Below are 23,525 nucleotides of genomic sequence, written 5' to 3'. Positions count from 1 at the left end.
CCCCCACGGCTGAAAGGGCGAGCATGTTTGGCGTGACAGGGATTCGAACCCGCGACCCTCAGATTGCGAGTCGAGTGCCTTAACCACCTGGCCATGCCGGGCCATTCAGTTTAAGAGACCAAAATGGGCTGCATTAACTTTTAGAATAACTTTTCATTTATGTCTTTAAATTGGAAGAAAAAGGGCAACCTTCGTTTTTCTGTTTTCTTTTTTGTGGGGATAATCAACAAAACATACATCCAATTAGAAAGAACAGATTATTTATTTTCACATTTAGCTCAACTTTGAATATATTGTAAGATTATACAACATATAATAGAGCAGAAGATTTGGTGTTACATTTTGCTCCAGTTTTAATGTTTTTAAAGGTTAACGTTACCGAACATAATATACCTTCAATTAAAGAGAACAAAAGATGTCGCATTTACCTATACTCTCAATACTTTCTAAGGTTATCCTAGCAAAATATAACATGGCTTATGTTTAAGAGAGGGTTTAGCTCCACTGTTAATGTGTTTTAAAGTTACCGTTACCAATCATGTGTTCGGTTTAAGAGAACGGATGATTTACTGTCACATTAGCTCCACTTTTGATGTGTTTTAAAGTTACCGTTATCAAACATGTGTACGGATTAAAAGAAAGGATGATTTACTGTCACATTAGCTCCACGTTTAATGTGTTTTAAAGTTACCGTTATCAAACATGTGTACGGTTTAAGAGAACGAATGATTTACTGTCACATTAGCTCCACTTTTAATGTGTTTTAAAATTACCGTTATCAAACATGTGTACGGTTTAAGAGAACGGATGATTTACTGTCACATTAGCTCCACGTTTAATGTGTTTTAAAGTTACCTATCATGTGTTCGGTTTAAGAGAACGGATGATTTACTGTCATATTAGCTCACTTGTAATGTGTTTTTTAACATTATCCTTACAAAATATAATGCACCTTCAACTTAAAATACCAGGCAGTACATATTCACCCTTAATTTTTTTTCTTTCTTTTCTTTTTGAGAGGAGAGAAGGGACATTCTTATTAAACGTAACAGATTTATAGTTTCGTGTTGAGTCTACTCACTGATTATAAGTATTATTTTATTACAAGTTACAGCTTTTAGAGTAAAGAAGAATATTTTTAATGCAGGTACAACGTTTCGATTACTGGTGTGATCATTCTTAAGTACACAAGTTTTTACGGTAAGAAAGGTAACTTTCTTTACCATTACATCTTAATGCTTAAGAATGATCGCACCAGTAATCGGAACGTTGTACCTGCATTAAAAATATTCTTCTTTACTGTAAAAGCTGTAACTTTCTTTACCATTAAATCTCATGTACTTAAGAATGATCGCACCAGTAATCGAAACGTTGTACCTGTTTTAAAAATATTCTTCTTTACTGTAAAAGCTGTAACTTTCTTTACCATTAAATCTCATGTACTTAAGAATGATCGCACCAGTAATCGACACGTCGTACCTGTATTAAAAATATTCTTCTTTACTGTAAAAACTGTAACTTGTGGTAAACAAAACATAACAGATGTTGAAAATCTATCCTTTTCTTCACTCTTTTAGCTTCTGCTGTTCTTAAAGCATTGATATCTTAACTCCTGTAAGTATGAACTGATAATTAGAGTGTAAAGATAATTATCCTAGAATTACATTTATTTGTAAATATGCAATGTGCAGCAACAATCAAAACATATAATAACTAACAGAATGTAAGAAAAACATTAACTTATTAATCGTCATAAGGGTTTCTTCAATCATTGTTTTACGTTTCGATTGCATGCTGCACAGGTTGGTTTGAAGCTCTTCACTCCAACTCTGTATTTCCATCATACCTTTTTCGAATAACAGCTTTAGCAGAAACTTTCAAGACATCCTTTCCATGTACGTGTGATTACAGTAAGAATTTCCAGAGCTAGTAGAATGTAGAAGAAACTGAAACCTCTGTGCATCACTTTATAGATTGCTGGCAACTTCTAACTCTCTGTTTGATTTTCCATATTCTATACGCAAAATCCACAGTTAATAATATTAGTAAGATATTAGACATTTTCAGTTTGAACAGCGTCTTATATGACATATGATATAAACAGCAGCAGATATCTCAAGGTTCAATCAACTTTAAGGCATTGATTGAAACTGATCAATAAACTAAAAGAAGATAGAAGAAAGTCGCGTGAAGTAGGTTTAGTAGAAAGAGTAAAGTTATATTTATGTAACATCAAACTTTGGAATAACATCGAAAACTATTTCATAACACATTGTCTTAGTTTTAGTATGTAGACTAGTATAAAAATATCGGTTTTATGTTAATTAATAACAACAAAAACAAAGGTCACTACAATGAAGTTTGTTTTTTAAGATTAACACTAATAATAATAAAAATTAGCATCCAGTAACTAAACTTGGCAAGTCAGGGAGATTTGCTTTATTTCAGATATTAAATGTTATATTACACATGTACCTAACATGTACATTTACACCAGGTCTAGGAGTTAATTTGTATGATTATATACTAGCAAAATCAGTAGATTGAAAACGTTATTAGACACTAGCTAATCGGGGTGCCATTCTCTACTAAACCAACATTGCTTCTTTTGCATCGACTGAATTATTGTTTGTTTTTTGGCAATTATTCGCCATGGTATGTTTTTACCATCACCACACACACATTTCACACAGTCTCTGACAAGTTTCTCGATGCTATTTCTATACTTTAATATAAAGCTACGCTTAATTAGTATTATCATATACACTATTTAAAACAATGTTATTCATTTTTGACAAGGGTTTATATACAATATAGCATTTCTAAATGTTCAAAATCAGCCTAATGTATTAATCTTTCTTCACGTAACGTTTCATGGCTCGCTCAATATTTAGTCGATGACCAACAAGTTTCACTCCTAATCCTACCAGATCATTATTGTCCATGTTAGCTAATTTTGCTCCATTTATTCCTGCCTCTAGAAAAGCTGATTTATATTCAGATAAGAAGAGACTGTCCAGCCACTCTGATACATCTGTAATGGACCAGTCCTGCAGCAATTTTCGACGGAACTCTTTTTCTTCCGTTTTTTGAGTTGGTGGTTCGCTTGGTAATGTCACTGCTTGAGTTGTGCCAGAAACCATACGATATTGCTTCAAAGAACAGTCCTGTGCAAGTGTCTGCCGATCGCCTGAAGACACACACCTTTTTGTTCCTGAGCTATTGATTACAGAATAGTAAACATCTTTTTCTTTGAATATGTAGTTAGGAGCACAGTGTCCTATGAAATTACTCTTTAAATCCGAGTAACTCGACTGTGATAAAAATCGCTTCTTTCCTTCGGCGCCCAACCCAGTTGCGCTATCACTAAATTCTGGAGGTGGGGATATCATCGCTGCTAGGTGATCGTCTGGTGGCGTAAGGACAGTGAACTCTGGTGGAGGAGGCAGAAATTGTAAGAGACCACCAGAACTAGAGTTCTTATTTATCCCTGAACTTTTAGACTTAGATGAAAGGCTGTCTATAACTAGGCTTCTTTGTTGTGGCCTTTTTCTAGCTCTTTCAAGAAATCCTTCAACTGGAAGTTGTTGATAATGTTTCTCACTCAGTGACTCTCCAAACTGCAAGGAATATTTACCTTCCCTTTTGGTTATGTTATTAATATAACCATTGGTGCTGGAGACGTATACCTCATCTTTAGGAGAATGTTTATATTCTTCCCTGTCCTCTTTTGCTAGATCGTTCGGAAATGAGCGGGAAGGTCTAATTGTTCTTCGTGCAGAGATGGTGCCCTGCTCATTAATCTCAAAATTAAAACTCCTGCGATTTGGAAGGGTTGAAGATCTAATTACGTGCTCATGAATTGACTTATCAGGTTTATGATTTTGTACTGGCTCAAAAGTAGACTTTTCAGTCCTCTTATTGAAGTGTTCACTCCTGCCACGGCTGTCTTTATGAAGGTCTGCATAAGAATATAAGTGAGACTGGTAATTTGAATGAGACTCTCTTCCTGATATAACGAACTGAGAGTTTTTGTTCAAAAAAGAATAACCCACAGATGATGGCTGTGAACTTTTGTGATTGTAAAACAGTTGTGGTTGACTTGAAGCCTGAAAATAGTTGTTTTTCGAGTCACATTTTTGAGGGTTAAATTGATACCTTCCACAAGGACTAGATCGGCTAGAATCGACTTGGGGCATCATAATTCTTAATTTTTCTCCTTCTGAATGAAATTTCCAGGAATTACAATTCAATGTACTTTCATCACTTTTTCCAAAGGTAGAAAGTTTCCCAGCCTTATTTAAAAACGAGGAGAGGTCTTCTTCCTCACTGCTGTCAAACTCTAGACCTGGAGGAAAATGATCATGAGGTTTTGGATTTAGCACTGGAAAATGGTTTGGGCTGCCAAATCTACTTTGATTTCCTAATATACCTTTTACTTTGAAATGTCTGGAACCTGCTGATCGTTGCTTTTGAGAATTTATTAAACTACCGTAAAAACCACTTGCATCTCCACTGCTTTCTGATTCTGACGATGTTTGGTGTCTTACGTCTCTGGGTGGCACAGACTGGGGCCGAGTGTGATGTGTAATCCTGCTGTGGTGAAATGGTTTATAACCAACAGTCATCACTGACTCGGGAGAAGCGTAAAGCTTAGCACTATCACCTGGTCTAAAGCTAGACATGGGCGCAACCTCATAATTTCTGATAGCATACACATTGGCATATTCACCTTGTACCTTAGAAATGTCAACCTGCACAACCTGCCCCCGAGGAAGAGGTGGAGGTGGCTGACTGGGTGGTGGAAACTGTTGTCCAGATACCATTGTTTCAGCATATACTCCCAGCCGCACTTCTTCATTTCTGGCTCTTGCCGACTGTGACCAATAGGCATTTCGTTCATTTATGAAACTTTGCTCATTATTAGCATTTGTCCAAATTGGCCAATGTTTATGTTTAATAAAATTTGTTTTCTCAGTTTTCAAATCAGTTAGTTTACGTTCATCAGAAAGTACAATTTTACTATTTAATCCAACTGACTGTGAATATAATTTTAGTCCAGTGGCAGCTTCTTTGACTCCTCCACCACTCTTTTTGTAATTATGTGGAGGGCAAGCCCATGAATGTACAGGAGTTTTACCATTTAACGAACGAAAGGTATCGCAACTTTGACTACGGTTGCAAATATATTTTTCTCTATTTCTAACTGCACAATTAGATATCTTTACCAAATCTGGACAACTATAAAATCTCTTGTAAAATGAACAAGGTTGGATTCTATCCAACAGAATATCTAAATCACGAGCTGCTGTTATTGTTTCATCGCCAGAAGAATTGGTGGTGGATGTAGTTTCTTGTAGTCGAGATTCAAGACTTTGCTGTTCAGCTGATGAATGGCTTGAGCCTTCCTCGCCCGAAACGATAAAACTGCTTCTTGCTGACCTAGACTCAAAATAATAATCCTGAAGTGGATCTTCTAAAGAATCTGAAACAAGAATATTTGGAGCTTTAACTGGTATAAATATACATATCAAATTAGTTGATTTTATAATAAAAATAAAGATACAAACAAAATATAACCTGTTAGTTTAAAACAAATTCACCAAACTAATTTAATGAAACACTCAAAGAATACGAAAAATGTTACACATAGCAGCCTTAGTAATTGCAATGTCAGTAATGTGTTGGAAAACAGTTGCAAAAACGTGGTCGTAGTTATACAAATTGAATATTTGTTTAAAATGTTTTACAAATATTCCAGGCAATGAGCGCCATATTGTAAGCAATTAATGTTCTTGTCTTTAGGACAAACTTGTCAACCTGTTACAGATGTAAACTGAGGCTATCAGATTGATTGTAATAATAAAGTTATTGAGTTGATAACGAAAGACTGACCGAAAACAGTGACGAAAGTGTTGGCATACTGTTGTAAGAAAGTTAAAATTACAAAGTATATAAAGTTTTGGATTAAAATATTTTAATTCTACCAAAATATGTTCGATGATAAATCATTGTTTGTTTTTTTAAATAATTATTTTATGTAATATTGCTTTAAATATAAAATATAAATAACAATAATATCATGCTGTGTTGGAAGAAATAATTAGTATTTATATCACTAAAAAGCATACTAGAACAAAGTGATGTGAAGTGTATGAGAATGACAACAGAGAGATAAAAAACAAGACAGTAATATATCTTTAGCTTTGGAAAGGTTGAACTTCCAGAAACAAACCTTTCAGAACAAAAACCCACAACAATCACGTATAATTCTTAATCGAATCTGAGTGTGTCCTCTGCAGATTACTAATAATACTTTTTAAATTAAAGTATGATTTATTAATTTTTTGCCTCCCCCCCAGTGGCACAGCGGTATGTCTGCGGATTTACAACGCTAGAATCCGGGTTCCGATACCCGTGGTGGGCAGAACACAGATAGCCCATTGAGTAGCTTTGTGCTTAATTACAAACAAACAAACATTATTATTCTTTTAAGAATAATTTATTAAAATCAGATTACTGTTAAAAACCTGAGCCCAAAGCGAAAAACCTACTTCCGAGTTTCTAGGGTTTTTTCGTCTTGTAATAAGTATAGTTGAGTTTAATCAAGGTTTTTAATCATAGTTGCTCATTCTATTCTCTTCTTTGCCATTTAGTTTCAAGGATTCATAATATATCGTTCTGTTTCCTATATTTCCAGTAAAACCTCTTAAGAATTTATCGTGATATGTATGTTAATTATTTTAGTGGTTTAACGTCACGTTAATTTTATTGTTACCAAGGCTTGAGTTAGTACATGTGTTAGTTACAATACTAATATTAACAGAAGTAATTATAGAAAAGTAAGGGAGTAGTATTTTTTGCTTAATGACTGTCTTTGTAGAATTAGTGCATATGTTAACTACAACACTAACATCAACAGACGTAATCCCAGAAATGAAATAAATTAGTATTTTTTGGTTAATGATTGTTTTTGTAGAATTAAACTAACTGGTAAGTAACTAGAATATCTTATAAGTAAGCTATTAAATATCCGACAAACATGGTAAAATAACTTGCGACTAAAGAGCTAAAATTCATGCATTGTAACCACGACCTCCCACTTCAAACTTTACAAACCTTCTGCAACTTGTAAACATAACCTGCTTCTAACTAGACTATGATATGCTGTTCTTCATTTTGTCAACATAATTTCACAATCTTCTTATTTCATGATGTTTTTCCTCTTGCAAACACAACTTTCCAATTAAAATCTTAGTGTTGCAAGGTTGCAAGTACTTTTATGCGGCTAATAATTACATGATGTACTTGACGTAGCAAACATGAACTCCAGTTAAAGCTTTACAAGACATTTGAAAAAAAATCAAACATGCCTTACATAATTTGCTTGGTAGGTTTTTAATTTATCTCGTTACAGTTTAAAAGTTTCTGCAGGTTTGTGATGTTAATTCTACAATTGAATAAGCAGAACAGTTCATTGTGCTTTAACAACGCCTTCCTCAGCTGAAACATTATACAATGTCCATCATACCGACAACATGTGTCCTTTACAGGTAAAGATTTACAAGGCATTTATCTACTTGACAACACATTAAACAGTTACAGGATTTTTATCACCTTGACCAAACACTAAACAATTACACTATGTTTATCGCTTTGACAGCATACTAGACAAGATTTTTATCTCCTTGACAACATACTAAACAGTTATAAATTTTTTATTGTCTTGACAACACGCTAAACAGTGACATGATGTTTATCTACTTGACAACACACGGAAAATTGCTAACTACGACCCTAAACCAGCTTCTGTAGCTGAGTTGCAGCGCCTTTTAGTGACAAGTTGGGATGAAATCACGGTGGATTACATCAATAACCTCATCGACAGCATGACAAATTGACTTGCGGAGGTTATTAGAGTACGAGGAGGACCAACCAAGTACTGAATGTTTAATAGAACTGATATAAAGTTACAGACGCTATTTATAATAATTTGATATTATATTTTGTCGTTACATATGTTTTGGTAAGGTTTTGTTGTGATAGATGAAATGCTGAATTATAGGTATCTGATAAAATTGTTTGCTGTTCCAATATTTCGTTCATGATGTCCATAGAACCTGTCTCATTATACCAATTACACATGTAGATGCTTAATATAACATGTATTTCTCAGCTTGACAGAGCTAAGTGTATTTGTATTTCATCTTAATAAGAATGACCTTTTTTATAACAAAATATGCAAATATTTTAGCTAAGACTGTAAGAGTAAACTTTAGATGTACAAAACAAATAGTACACTCTAATATAAATAAAGTTAGTAAATAAGTATCTGAGTAATTAATGTATCTTTACTTGTGTATTTGTGAAATAGAAAGATTAATTTTAACTCTAGTTTTGCCCCCCAGTGGCACAGCGGTATGTCTGCGGACTTACAACGCTAAAATCTGGATTTCGATACCCGTGGAGGGCAGAGCACAGATAGCCCATTGTGTAGCTTTATGCTTAATTAAAAAAAAAGAAAAAACTCTAGTTTTATGAAATATATATATACTCATCCATGGTAGTGGAAATAATTATGGAAACACACACACAATACACATACCGGAGTCTCAAACAACGAGTGACGGCAATGAGATTGTGCATTTCTTAATGTACAAAAAATAATCACAGAAAATACAAAAAAAAAGTTATGCAAAACAGTAGTATTTTTTCTGTGAGCCCTTTGCTTTACATAGAATTAAAGTTTGTTTTCATACTGTCATACAGTTTACTAATGTACGATTGTACAGTACTGTTCAAAATGTTTTGCAATACTTCCTAAAATTGAACTAAATTATTTGGTCGCTTTTTGACCTTTTCATTTTTTTATATAAACGATTTGGTACTTTAAGACAAACTATTTTCCTCAACAGATTCGGTAGTTTCTGCTAACAACAATATGTTCGACAAGGAAATGTTATGACGATTAAATTTGTGTACTGACTTTTACCGTGTTCAACAAAAAGGAGACTGAACACCATGTGACAAAGTGAAAATCAATCTTTATTCACTCAAATCAATCAAATGGGCACGTAGACGGGACAAAAGTCTGGAAATCTAGATTTACTTGACTGAAAAACTTTTACTCGTTAAATTAAAAAAAACAACTAAAAATTACTCAGTTTTACTTATTTGTTAAGTTTGAGAACTTGACTTATTAAACTGAGAACTAAGACTGTTACTTAGCCTCTTACATGAAACAGTACTTGTTCCAGACTAAGATAACATAGCATTATGTAGAAAGTTCAATAATGCTAGCCATCTCAAAGTGCATCTTCAATGGTCATTCCATTAGGAAAATATGGGAAACATGCAAAAGTACCCATCTCCAGTGACGGAAAAAACGTAAGTTAATCTATCAGTTTCAATTATTTCATGGACTTTAAAAAGGTTAAATCTATTGCACTCTTGGTTTCGCTCAGAGCCAAAGCTCGAAGCTAATTATACCGCCCACCGTGAAAAGTAATTGTTGAGTATTTCAGTCATAGTAAGAGCCAGTAAACAATAACATATGGTAACTCCACATTTTTATTCTTAATGTTACGTCACATTTTAAAATTTGAATGATAGTGTGATTAATTCCAAACAATTCAGTGTAGAATATCCTGCTTGAGAAATAGAATTTAGCCTCGACATTATTCATACATGTTCTCCCATCATTTCAAAGTGAATGTTGAGCTTTGCCTGTGTGCACAACTTTTCGAATGGGACACAGACGGCAAACATCACGGTTCGCAATAAATATATACATAAGATACATCCTCAAGGTACCACTCGAAAACATCACTGCCTGCCTTGACATGGTGTATCCTACTTAACAGCATTTTTTATCATGAGAAAGCACATAAGGGAATGACTCAATAGAAAATTAGAGTGAAAGGAACTTAGTCATATTCCTTGAGTATCACTTCATGTTTAAAACCACACACAGCGCTAGAAACATGTATGTGTGAAAAAATTAAAATTCTTGGTGACCTTGAAATGATCACCTTATTAACCAAAGAGGGTATGAAATATTAGGTATGTTTCTTATATCACACCCATACAATCTTAAGAATGCTCATATACGGACTCTGTGCCGGACAAGTCATGGTTATGGGTATTCCACCAGTCTCTTTATCATCAATTTTTCACATAATCAGATTTGCTGTATGCTTAGGGTCATTGTCCTTGTGGAAGGTGAAACCCCACCCAATGAGTTATGATGGAGTATAATATGCATGCACTTGTTAACCGTGGCATAGCGGTTCAGAGAATGCTCTGAGTTTTATTCTTTTTTTCTTTTCAAGTACAAACTTTTAGCTCGTAGCTCCATCATCTCTTGATCGATTTGAGATCTAATTATAGTTTGGGACTTAGGAGGTCAAAACCCTTCGATTAATGTATTTGACCATGCCCAAAGTCTCATATATTAATTTACTCTAACCGTGCCTAAAATAATTTCAATTTGAGAGTAGGCTGGTAGAGATCCTGATGAACAATAAAACCGAATTGGGTATGTGCGCTCACCACGCTTGGTATTGCTGGCACACACAAAATATAGCTAATAAAGAGGAAAATAAAGGTCTCATAGATTAACTTACTCTAATCCTGCCTAAAAGAATTTCAAGTACCGTGGTTATTGAGAATGCCCTCTTGTCCACAGTCAGGGTGTCATCAATTTTGTGTAGAGCACCGACATCACTGACTGATAAGCAGTCCCAAAATTGAACTGACTTACCACCATGCTTCATTGTAGATGTTGTACGTTGACTATGATACAGTTCTCTTCTCTGCTGTTAAATATACTATCATTGATTGTTTCCAAACAAATGAAACTTCGATTCATCTGTAAAGTGCACACACCCCCAGCTTTGTAATTATTCGAAGATCATTTCAATGTTTTGGTTTGGTTACATTTTGTCAGTGGCAGTTTTCGAGAAGCTAGATGTCTGTTAAAACCAATTTATGCTAATGTGTATCTCATTGTTCTCGGCTAATATTTACATCTCTATCTACAGCTAGGTTGTTGCCAAGGTCTGTATGGAACCATCATCTATCTCATAAAAGATATATTTTAAGATACTTTTGGAGTTTGTGGTTTTGTACTTCAATAACTTTTATTATTAACAGAGCCAGTTCCATGTTTTATTAAGAGTTGTATGCAAGTGTATATGCCTTGACATAGTTTTTCACACGAAATACCCTAGACTAGCCACAACTTTTATTTCTACATTATTTTCATGAGATATTTCGATCCTAAGTGTCATGACTGGATTCATACTACTACCCGTGGGTATAATATCATAGCTTATACTTTTATAGGGTATATACAGGTGTTGCATATCTTAATTGGTAGAATGACAACCAATTACAATATAAGCTGCCAACACATGACTGTACTCTGGCGCAATTCATTTTAACACGATAAAGGAGTGACATTCTTATGGTATTCGCTTGTTATAACCTTTTCCTTAATACTTTTCATAATTATTTTCAGCATTCTATAATTCATGTTAATTAAAGGATATGCAAGTATGTTATTTACTTCCTAGGTTACAACCTTTGTATATTTCTACATTATTTTTTCTTCATAACAGCATGAGACTGTTCCACATAAAGTTGATCTCACTTTATATGAACGATTTATATATGTTAATACAGTGGGATATCCCTGCAAGTGCTCTAATCACCGCCATATGAATCCTGCTCCTTCGGAAAATGGGATTGAACCTCATTGCATATTCTCTCCAAATGAATATGCACCTGTTATATAGTTGCAAAGTGAAGCATGATTCGTCTGTAAAAAGAATGTCACTGCGTATGTCATTGATCCACTGTACATGTTTTTGGAACCATGGAAGGAGTGTACTGTGCTTTGTTATGGGAGAAATGCACCTCATTCGACTCTGTTATACGGGTCTGTTTTAACCCACTGTAAAATACCTAGTTGTAGGTGTGAACTTCTAATTCAACTCTGGAGCAGGTATCATACACTTACAGCGATGCAGGTTCGACATTCGTTTGCTTGTGTTGTGAATGGTGCCTTGTTCAGGCGGCAAATGAATTGTACCATTTAGTTCCACTTTCTCACACGTTTGTAGCAAACTGGAAACATCGTGTTATGATAAGTCTAACAATTCTGCACGTGAACGAAACATACCGATATTTTCCGGAGAGTTAGTCGTGGCTCAGGAACAATTTAAAGAACTTTGAGATGTGTGATCTACTTCAAAGTGAATAACTGAGAAAAGACTGTGTAAGACCGCGACATATGTAAGCTGAATGTCCAATCATATGCCTGATCATTAGATGCCAGATCTGCGTAACAATGAAGTGAGAGGAGCAAATGACAGTATCTTATAACAGTGACATAGCGGCTCATAGAATGGCTCCGAGTATTTTTTTTCCAAGTACAAACTTTTAGCTCATAGATCCATCATCTCTTGACCGATTCGAGATCTAATTACAGTTTTGGGCTCAGGAGGTCAAACCCTTTCGATTATTATATTTGACCAAGCCCAAGTTCTCATACATTAATTTACTCTAATCCTGCCTAAAATAATTTCAATTTGAGGGTAGGCTAGTAAAGTTCCTGATGAATAATAAAATCGAATTGGGTATGCGTGCGCCCCATACTGGCGCACAAAAATATAGCTAATAAAAAGGAAAAAAAAAGGTCTCACATATTAATTTACTCTAATTCTGCCTAAATGAATTTCATGTGCCGCGGCTATTGAGGATACCCTCTTGTTTAGAGTTATAACATTACAAATTCCGATTATCCTTCGTTTACTTACTTTTTTATCAATAGCAGCGTTATCGTTTTACTTGGGTGAATAATTTGCTGGAAATATCCACCTGGTGGTGAAAGTATAAATTTGAAGTTTATTCAAGTCATTTCAAATAATGGATCATTAATAGCTGAAATATAACTTTAAAAAATCATAGCTCACCAATGTCTGCCAGTCCGGTTACCATAGACCTAGCTCGGGCTCTTCCGAAAGATAAAGTGGTCCCTGGGTCACGTTTAGGTGGCGCTGGAGCTGTCTCAGTATAAGAAGATTAGTTATTTAATACCAAGGCTCAAAATAGATCATAAGCTCTAAATTATATATTTTTGATATGTTTTTGTTGTTGTTTTCTTTATTCCAGAAGTAAGAAAAATAAACTTATGAACGAGAAAAAGTGATGAGTTTGAAAAGTAAGTTTATTTAAATCGACCTTAAACATAAGTGTATGTTAGCATCACTTTCAAAATCCATACAATAATTTTCAATTGTACCTGTCTATATTGTATTTATCTATATTTACTTGATTTTTGAGCTCCTCTCACAACGTTTGACAAAATAACTTGAATTCTGCGTGTAGGCACTTGGCACCGATTAAATCTAAACGAAGAAAAAAAAAAGGATTCGAAGCCATCATGAGGAGCTCCGAAACAGGAGGCCATGAGGTTTTGGGGCTCTCATTTTGACAGAACTGACTTTTTTACTATTGTTATTAGCATCTAAGGATATATTCAAAACAGTAATCTAAGTTCAAAATTTGAACATTTTCAATGTTGAACAAAGAGTTTAGGATTGATTATAGTTAATTACATTAAAATTGGCTTAAACTTGTAAGGGGTCGTTCAAAATAAATATTTAAATTTTCATACTGAAAGACCCCCCTAATGGAGGATCAAAAGTATTTGGAAGCTATCTTAATTAGCAACATGGATTTACTTGAAAACCTACAACAACATGTAAATGAATGATCGTGGTATGCAGGCTTGTTGCGAAAGTGTTTTGTTCCTCGTGACATTTCACCGGCAATTTATGATTGGCGCATAAAATTCACTTCGAGACATAAAATCAGTTTATTCCGAACCTTATATTAATAGTGCAAAATATTCCATTGTTTACTGTGATTGCTATAGTGTGTGCTTCACATTATTATTATTTAACACTCTTTAATTAGAAATTAGTAACTGGATATAAAGGTACACATTATTCTAATATTTTTTCTTACTCTTAAGTCTATTTTGTTGTGAAACACTTGGTTCAATTTATGTGCAGATCAGCATATTAATGTCACCATTGCAGCCAATGCCTAAAATATTATCAGCCTTGTATGAGAGTAAAATAATAGCGTCTATTACTAATTATTTGAAATACCATATTTTTTTTTATTATTTCATTAGAGAAAATTTTTAAATAAGTGTACTACTCGTCTGAAAATTATTATTCTCTGGACAGTTGTATTCAGTTTTAAATAACTTGCTGCGTGTTATAAATATTTTTAATGTGTGACCAAAAGTACGGCCAGTTATGGGCCCGGGATGGCCAGGTGGTTAGGGCACTCGACTCGCAATCTGAGAGTCGCAGGTTTGAATCCCCGTCCCACCAAACATGCTCGCCCTTTCAGCCGTGGGGGTATTATAATGTGACGGTCAATCCCACTATTCGTTGGTAAAAGAGTAGCCCAAGAGTTGGCGGTGGGTGGTGATGACTAGATGCTTTCCCTCTAGTCTTACACTGCTAAATTAGGGACGGCTAGCCCTTGTGTAGCTTTGCGCGAAATTCAAAACAAACAAACAAAACTTGCACCGATTTTAGCGAAGCCCTGATACCGTATTTGCTGGTGTATAAGACGATCTTTTTGCTCTTAAAACAATGCCTGATTTTATCTCTCGTCTTATACACAGATTCAAAGATTGAATTCCAGTAAGAACTCTCCGGTTAATAGCATACTTAACCAAAACTACGTTGTCCCTTTTACTTTTGTTTACCTTTCAGAGCAAGCGCGTTACAATAACATATTTGTAATTGTATCATTTGTCTCGATTCTCCATAACTTGATTTTATTTACTTCACACGTCAGTTACAATTAATCAAGACATATTTGGCTTGAAATGTATTGATCTCATTGTCATACTTAAATATTGAGAGTCAGTACTAATTTTGTAAACATGTTTTTATTGTATCACTATATCTTAAAGTTTAGTATTTTGCTGTAATAGAAAAGCTCAACTGTGATGAAAACTTTGTAAAGTTGTTTATTAGATGTTTATGAATTAAGTTATGCCTCATTGAGCTGTCTCTAGCATTTGAAGAGAATAAAAAAAACATTTGTAGTTGTATTGATTACTCTAGAGCGCAAGTTAACACAGTTTAAAAATGTCTTCTAAGAATTTCTTTACAAAAGTAGCATCCTAGACTTGCTTGACAATAGAGGTCGTCCTCTACATCGAACCTTAAAGAAATACATTTAATTTTCTCAAAAAATCAGGGTCGTTTTATAGACCGGCAAATATGGTATATATAAAACTAGGGGTAAAACTCGTATTTTGAATACGAAGTGTGTGTGTATGAGTGTGGTATTTTGTATTTTAATGCACAAAGTTTATAAAATGTAAAAGCAATGCTGTATATTTAAAGTAATTAAAACAGTTAATTGACCTGCCTAGACTACTCGTGTATGAAGAAATTGACACACAAAATCTTTATACATAAAGATGAGGCTCTGAAGAATGGCAGATCCACTTCCAAAACACCTTAACTTGATAATGCATAGTACTATCTACACCCACCTCCCTTTTACGCAAACGCCGTCCGTAATCCCTACTTCTAATTTCATTTTTGCATAGTTTAATGAAGTTTAAAAACCTTTCCACGCACACATACCCATTATTTTTTTCATTATATAAATGTCGGCTTCCTCATGTATAAGGTCAACAGAAACATGCCAGTTCATTAGCGTGGATTTAAGTCAGTAACCAAAACAGTCACTGAAGCTCCCCTAATTACACTTCTTTTTAACATCCGTACTTGTCCATTAGTGTTTGATGGCTTTCAAGGAAATCGACTTCATAAAGTGTAAATAATCATATTTCGAAGAGAAATAGAGCCTGTCTTTGCCATATCTAGTATCACTTCTCACCCAATCAGGGCAATTATCATTTTAAACCTATACACTTCAATGTGTATCTCGGAGCTTTAGCGCCAAGTTTATACGTTCTTGTAAGTTGACAAATGGTAGTTGTAATTTGCTTCTAGTCTTATTTGTACTCTACATTTGAAGATTGCGAATTGGGCTTAACTCTTACAGACGGTGTACCTTGTTGCCTACATCTCTAACCAGGACACATTTTGCTTTCCTCGGTCCTTTCCTTATGTTATGGTTTTATTTGTTAGTTTTCTGTGTGTGACGACTTTTTTTTTTTGGATCTGGTTGTTTGACTTAAATAAAATTTGTAACCTATTTTTGTGTTATGTAAAGATATATAAATAAATCAGCTCATGTTAAGTGACAAACCCACACTCTAACATGCTCGAACATGAAATTCTGTGCAATTAGCTTTCATTGGTTTAGCTCGACCATACTGTAAACAATAAAATAGATACGCTTCGTGAAAAGTTGAGTTTATTAGGGTCTTACACACAAAACCGGTTGCATTAAACTTTTTTTGTTGTTTAGATCTTACCTTTCTTAAAAGATAATCTCCTTGGCACTGTAGCACATTGTCTCTGATTAAGAGGCCTTCTTGTTCCCGGCGGGTTGTTGACCGTTACCACTGTCATGGCAACCAAGTCTCCTGACTTCCGTATGATGGCTACAACTTGGTCGTGCGTAGCTTGAGTGACGTTGTGTCCGTTAATCTGAAGAAGATATTTCAACATTCTCACAGGCCATGAAGTACACCATTCCATAGATAACAAAAGTTTTTAAAAACCTAATTTCCGCTGCAAGACGGCTTAAGATAAATTTTCATTTCAAAGCACAATAAAACCTTACATCATCCTCTATAGTAAGAAAACACTTTCTTTCTTTTTTTATTTTATTGTGAACACATGAAACGTAAGATGTGAGGAGAGAATTCCTGGGAGAGGGTCAAAACTCTGAAAATTATCATTAACTTCTGTTCAGAGCAAGCAACTATTTATAGAGATAAGAATTAAAATTGAATCCACTAATAAGTATGCTAATTTAATACACCGTTCTTACTTATAATAATAAAAATGCGTTGATTCAAAAATTGGGTATCTTCACTGTTAGCGATATTTTTTGTCCCAGCTCACGTGGTTCGAAGCCACTTTAGAAGATTTGGTTTAGCACAAAATCTATACACAAACCTAACGATGCAAAGTAATCCTCATAATAAACAATGTACAATATATATATATATATTGAACAACTTAATCTATATTGTTAATATACAGACGCCTCCTGACAAATTGTGCCACAAATAGCTACGACTGCAGGGATTTTCAAGATTCAACGATAAAAGAGCCTTTCTCCTGAACAAATTGAACCCAGAAAATTATAATTCTATTAAGAGCCATCAGCTGTGGTTGTCACGTGAATAATAATGGTACACTCTCCTAATTCTTGAAAATCCCTAAAGGATTAGAAAAAGAATGTAGTGTTCAAAAATATAATAGTCCTAATACTAATGTCTTATGACGAGTATATTTAACTACAGTTATGCTTCGCCAAATTGGAAAAAGGCGTTCGCACCATAACAGTTGTTCTTTTAACAAATAACGTATATAAATAGTGTTCTGACTAACCCCCCCCCCTTCAGTGGCTAATGTACATTCACCGTAACATATAGACATTTTCATATTTACAGACATGAAATTGTGCAGAAATTTTTCCGGAGGGGGGGGGGCAAAGTAGTGTGAAATTCTGAATTGAATAAAAAATTCATATACATATGCTGAATGAATAAAGAAAGAGTTATGTTTCTCATTTTCCAGGTGGGGGCAAGTGCCCCCTCTTGCCCCTCCATACGGACGCCCTTGTTTACAGATAACATATTAAATTTTTACATAACTTTTGGGGTAGCAGTAATTTTACAAGAAACATACTGTTTAGTGTGTAGATTTGTCAACTTTATTAGAATATATTCTGAATCCAATGAGAATGTGGGTTGATACTTTCGAATAAAGAGGCATTAATACTGAGTCTAAAGACGAATTTTTAAGATTGGTAGATAATTTTTTGAAACTCTTACCCAAAGAAGGTTCTTTGAGTTATTTTATAACTGTGAAAAACTGTATTTTGCTTTACTGCAACGTATATTCTCGTATTAAACCTAAGTCTTTGGTATCAAGTTTAGTGAGGACGGTTAATGGAAAACAGAAAGTAACATGAATCTAAATTGGTATATGCTTTAGCACTCTAACTGATGAGTTGAATACGCTATCTAAATTAGATAAACTGATAAGTTTTCCGTAATTATTCAAGTGAAACAACAACTGTGCAAAAACAAAGTTGCATTTTTTAACGAATATTTCATATATATGTCAATTTTCATGTAACTCAGTGACACCAGTCCCGAGAGCACCCATAACCTTCTTGATATCCTTGTTTTGGAGGTCCAGTATGAACAATTCGTAAATTTAAGCGTGAACAATTATTAAACGATCCCTTACATGTCCTTAATCAGTTGTTACAAGGTACAATGTAAAAGACAAACCTCTAACACAAAATCTCCTTTTTTCATTCCTGCTTGATCTGCAACGCCCCCTCGATCTACATCATCAAGATACTGCAGACTTGGCCAAGCATAAGTTCTTTGTCTCTCCATTAGAGGGCTGGTTGCTGCAAAGCAAATCGTGCAATATTAGATGTAAAAATGTTTGTACATATCAAATACATCTTTTAAATAGATACCATATAAAATTAAAAATGAATATTAAATATACGATATGTATTTATCTAATCAACATCCGATTCTATAAATGATGGTTGTACTACTTGTTTCTAGAAATTCCATTAACTCTTACTTGATTACTTTGTAACCACACACATATAATGAACAGTTTGCGCTATTTGAATGATTATTAAATAACAGAGAAAGAAAATAATCTGAACAAATGTTCCGAAACAGACTGCATTTTAATGTAAAAAAACACTGACACCAGGGGTTGTTTTGACTCTCAGACTTCTACTAAAAAATTGCTCTCCTATTTAAATCTAAAATGGCACCCCTTTTGTGCATGTATTAATACCAGTACGATGAGCTTATTTCACACACACACACACACACATAATGCAAACAAAAACATTACCTAAACAGTTAAGTTAATGTTTAAATCAAAAAAAGGAAGGACTGTGTTCAGTAGCGTGCAGAGGGGGCAAAAGGTGCCGGGGCCCCGAGCATCCATATCGAGAGGGCATCCAACGCATAGAGTCGAATCGAATAGTAGAACCCTTTCCGCCCTTTCCCAAGGTCTTAGGTACAAGGTCCCGTGCATCATAGAACCTCTACACGCCACTGACTGTGTTGCAAACAGCAAGATAAAACCTATGATGAAACAAACACCTTACTAATACAAAACAAACTTAAAAAATGCTGCACCAAAAAACTAAGTCACCAGGGTACAGGCTACAATGTGGGTTATAAGGTGTGTTCTGGTTTTTGGAGGTAACTGCCGAAGTAGGATCCATGTAGTGGTGGGGATACACCCTCTGTAAGTATTAACCTCCGTTCGCAAAGCCTCATATGTAAAGAATAATAATAATGTGAAAGTAAAATAATAAAAAAATGAAGATAAAAAAAAGGATAAGGGAGCAAGATGTGGGTGCTCAAGCCCACAACGTCTCATATATACAGACAGAAGTGAAAAATAAATATGAATAAGAAAAAAGTCCTACCATTGGGTGTGGTAAGAAACCTTACTTTTTTACTCCCCACATTATAGCCTGTATGCTGTTGATTTTGTTTTGTTGTGCAGTGTTTTCTAAGGGCTCGTTTTGTATTATAAGTATATATTTATTCCCAAAAGTCGATAATTGACAAAGGTCAGTTCAACGCTACTAAAAAACCTGGTGAAATAATAATAAGGCGTAATGATATATAGGTAAGATAACTGGTGATGTGAAAGATATCACGAGAAATAAAGAGCTGCAAGTGATAGTTACATTACTATCTTTAGCATCTTAATAGTTGCCGTGTGGATCTGTGAGCCTTTTATCATACGAAGTTCACACTTTATGTTTGTATTATATATATACCGCTACTTATAAACATAAGCTAAGAACTGTTAAACCTATTAATATATATATCTAGTAATTGCTTTGTTAGTCTTTACTGACAATTCTTTTTTGTAGCTTTTAAAAAACTTAATAACAAATTCTGAGCATATAAAAATTCAAAATTTTGTTACAGCTAAAATGTTTGATGGAAACATGAAAAAACAAAACAAACAGTAACATATTTTTCGCCAAACATGCTTTACCTTTCGGACTCTCTGAAATGTTATTTTTTATGTTTTGAAGCAAGAATCATTCAAAAACAAAATACTGTAGCGAATACTCAGCTGGAATGGAAATAACTAGACTTCCATGTAGCTGTCTTTCCAGCGACCGATTTTAATCCCATGGTCTGGTGGTTGGTTAGGGGGCTCAACTTGCAATGTGTGAGTCGTGGGTCCGAATCCCCATCACCGAACATGCTCGCCCTTCCAGCCGTGGGGGCGTTACAATGTCACGCTCAATCTCATTAATTGTTGGTAAAATAATAGCTTAAGAGTTGGCGGTGAGTGGTGTTGAGTAGCTGCATTCCCACTGCTGAATTAGGGACGGCTAGTGCAGATGGCCCTCGTGTAGCTTTGCGCGAAATTCAAAACAAACCAAAGCAAATTCCAATCGTCATTAACTGATCCTAATTTCTGTTATACCTAACAATTCGCAGATGATGTAGTAATTTGGAAGAGTTCCCAAACACGCTCCATAGCAGCCGCAAATTTACAACCCATTCTAAACGAAATATCAGAATACTGCCAAAGAAAACGAATTAAAATCAATAAACTCAAAACACAAATACTTATATTTGCAAAATTAAAGAAACTCCTTAAAGACAACCAGAACTCTGTCTTCACGGAACCCAGTGAGGACCAGACGGCTACATCAGCAAAATTTGTAGGCCTTACCTATGATTCAAAATTAACTTGGCAAAAACATATAAATAAAAGCACAAGTAAAATCTGGAGACGAGTCAACCAGGTTAGAAGTCTGTCTGGAAATAATAGGGGCACATCGCCCAACAACATACTGAAGATATACAAACAATACATACGACCAGTAATAGAGTACGCCTGTCTGGCATGGATCAACATAGTGCCAAATAATAAACAAAACTACAAAAATTACAAAACTCAATTCTCCCAAGTGCATACAAAGTCCCACGTTCAACAAGTTCCCGCTTCTTACATAACTATGCTAACGTATAACAACTTCTAAACAGATCGTACACTTATTTCCAGAAAAACCTACGTAAAAATGAACTACTACGCATAGTGGATCGCTATGTCATACATGATGAAAATTAGCCTAAGTACCTCTCACCCATAAATATGTATTATAAGTATAGCAACCAGCCACCTACTGCTTGGCTTACCTAATATGTCATTTATGTGGTGTATACATTGTGTATTAAAAATGCTACAAAATGAACAAGCGCTTGAATATATGGGACTGTTTGCAATATGTAAGACTTTTGCATAACAAATGAAGCAAAGTATATACCAGTGCAAATGATGGACGTCGAACATGAATAGAAATGTTCCTGATGAAATCATAAGTGACTTTAAGTGATATCAACACCCTTTTTTGTTTGATGTTCACCATTTAACAGTGCAACTAAACACCAGTACAGGAGGGAGGAAGAGGTGGAATATCATACCTGACTCTCCAAGATCCCCAAAAAGGTTCTGGATCCCAATAAAGCCGAAAGCGAAATCTCATTTTTATAACGCCTGTTTAGTGCGAGTCTTTAGTCTGTCTAATTACATCTCCTGTTTATCCAATTAGGTCTTTATATTTTATTTTCATAAGACCAATAGAAATACTAAGGCATCAGAATGCTTTTTATTCATTTTTATCAAGTCCCCCGGTGGGTCAGTAATAAATCCTGTGTTCGATTCCCTGCGATTGACAGAGCACAGATAAGTCCATTGTGTAGCTTTACGCTAAATAAAATAATCAATCAAAAAAATTTTTTTTATATATCTATTTTAAAAATCAGTCATTGTTTGCTCTTACTATACTATCGGTGCTCTTTTACACTGTCCATAGGTTCACGCATTTTCATACTGGAATTCTGAGGTATACTTTACAAACAAAAATTATATATATGTGTGTGTGTGTGTGTGTGTGAATTTATAATTTCTTGCCTACAGAAGCAGCAATGTACTCTTTAAATAAAAAACCGTAAACATCTTAAGTAAAAATAATCATAACGACACATACAAGTCTCCGTAAACTTCAAACACTAAGAAGTCAATTTGCGGTAGGGATGCATTTCAAAGCTCAATGCTTGGTCAAGACGTAGTATAAGCTTGAACGATTTGAATCGTTTTGTTTTATCTTCATGTCTTACCTTGCAATTCACAAAAAACACAAAACAAGACAAAAATTGAGCACTTTGTTTTTGTTTGTTTCAGAATGTTTGCATAAAGATACACAATATGTGATAGCCGTCCCCAGTTTTGAACTTATTGCCAGAGGGAATCCAAATAATCAGCAAAATAATGGGATCTGACTGTCACTTGTGTAACGCAACCACGGCTCCAAAGTACGAAACGCAATTTTGTGGCAACAGAACGCGATCCATGATCCCTGTTTCACACTCTAGCCACTAGGCCACGTCCGGCCAATTTTGAATGGTGAAAATACACTTTGCATTAATTTATACGACCCCCAGTGGCACAGCGGTACGTCTGCGGACTTCAAAGCTAGAAACCAGGTTTCGATACCCGTGGTGGGCAGAGTATAGATAGCCTATTGTGTAGCTTTGCGCTTAATTACAAAGAAACAAAAGTATTACTTTAGTTTCAGCTGTTGTTGTTATTTTTTCGAACAATTGTCAACGTATGAATTTTATTCTCCATGTAAAGTCTAGACAGCTTAGCCTGCTATGTGATTATTAGCCGGATCGAGTAATATGTCCACTTCCATCCCTATCTTGTTTGATTCCATTCTTCAAGTTCAGTAGCCAGCCCTACGTAGCTTTTTTAGCGATATTTTTTTTCCTAATACTTGTTTTTTACTCTTTTTTTTTATAAGATGGCATACATGGCTTACTAGGTTATAGAGTGTATTCCAAAGCTTTATAAATGGAATGATAATACAATAGTTAGTGAAAGATCGTGAAGATTGTTTTGTTCTATCAAATGATGATAAAATTATAGTTATTGCTAGAATTAGGTAGGCGCTAGACCCGTTGAAGAAAGATGATGGTGAACGAAATGTAAAAATCTCGGTTTTGGCTATTCGCCGATTTTTGGCTTTGGGACGCCCTGGATAGCTGAAAAGCGGCATATACATCTAGTTCCTGATGACCTTTATGTGTTGTTGTTTTTTACTCTTTCACTTTATACATAATATAGGGGTTGGCTTCCTAAAGACACCGATTGTATAGTGTACAAAGCATTGAGTATTCTACATGTTACAGTCATTTAATATTCACCTATAACTGGCTGGTAACTCTTGTTCACCTGTACTTAATTTTT

The 23,525-nt window shown here is 34.8% G+C and overlaps 1 protein-coding gene across 2 annotated transcripts in view; it reads right to left on the bottom strand.

Annotated features, from left to right (window-relative positions):
- Positions 1–2,424: 2,424 nt before the first annotated feature.
- The window catches only part of LOC106459712, a 55,569-nt gene continuing 34,468 nt past the window's right edge, over positions 2,425–23,525 (bottom strand). For both annotated transcript variants that reach the window (XM_022386245.1, XM_022386244.1), the window contains 4 exons: positions 18,488–18,612; positions 16,490–16,664; positions 12,978–13,067; positions 2,425–5,485 (listed from right to left, as the gene is read on the bottom strand). In XM_022386245.1, coding sequence (XP_022241953.1) covers positions 2,850–5,485; positions 12,978–13,067; positions 16,490–16,664; positions 18,488–18,612 — 3,026 coding nt within the window. In that variant the 3' untranslated portion in view covers positions 2,425–2,849. The remainder of the gene's footprint in view (positions 5,486–12,977; positions 13,068–16,489; positions 16,665–18,487; positions 18,613–23,525) is intronic.

The sequence above is a fragment of the Limulus polyphemus genome, unplaced genomic scaffold (genome assembly GCF_000517525.1).
Source record: "Limulus polyphemus unplaced genomic scaffold, Limulus_polyphemus-2.1.2 Scaffold651, whole genome shotgun sequence".
Classification (NCBI taxonomy): domain Eukaryota; kingdom Metazoa; phylum Arthropoda; class Merostomata; order Xiphosura; family Limulidae; genus Limulus; species Limulus polyphemus.
The sequence above is the reverse complement of the archived record's forward strand: the minus strand, read 5'-3'. Positions and strand labels throughout refer to the sequence as shown.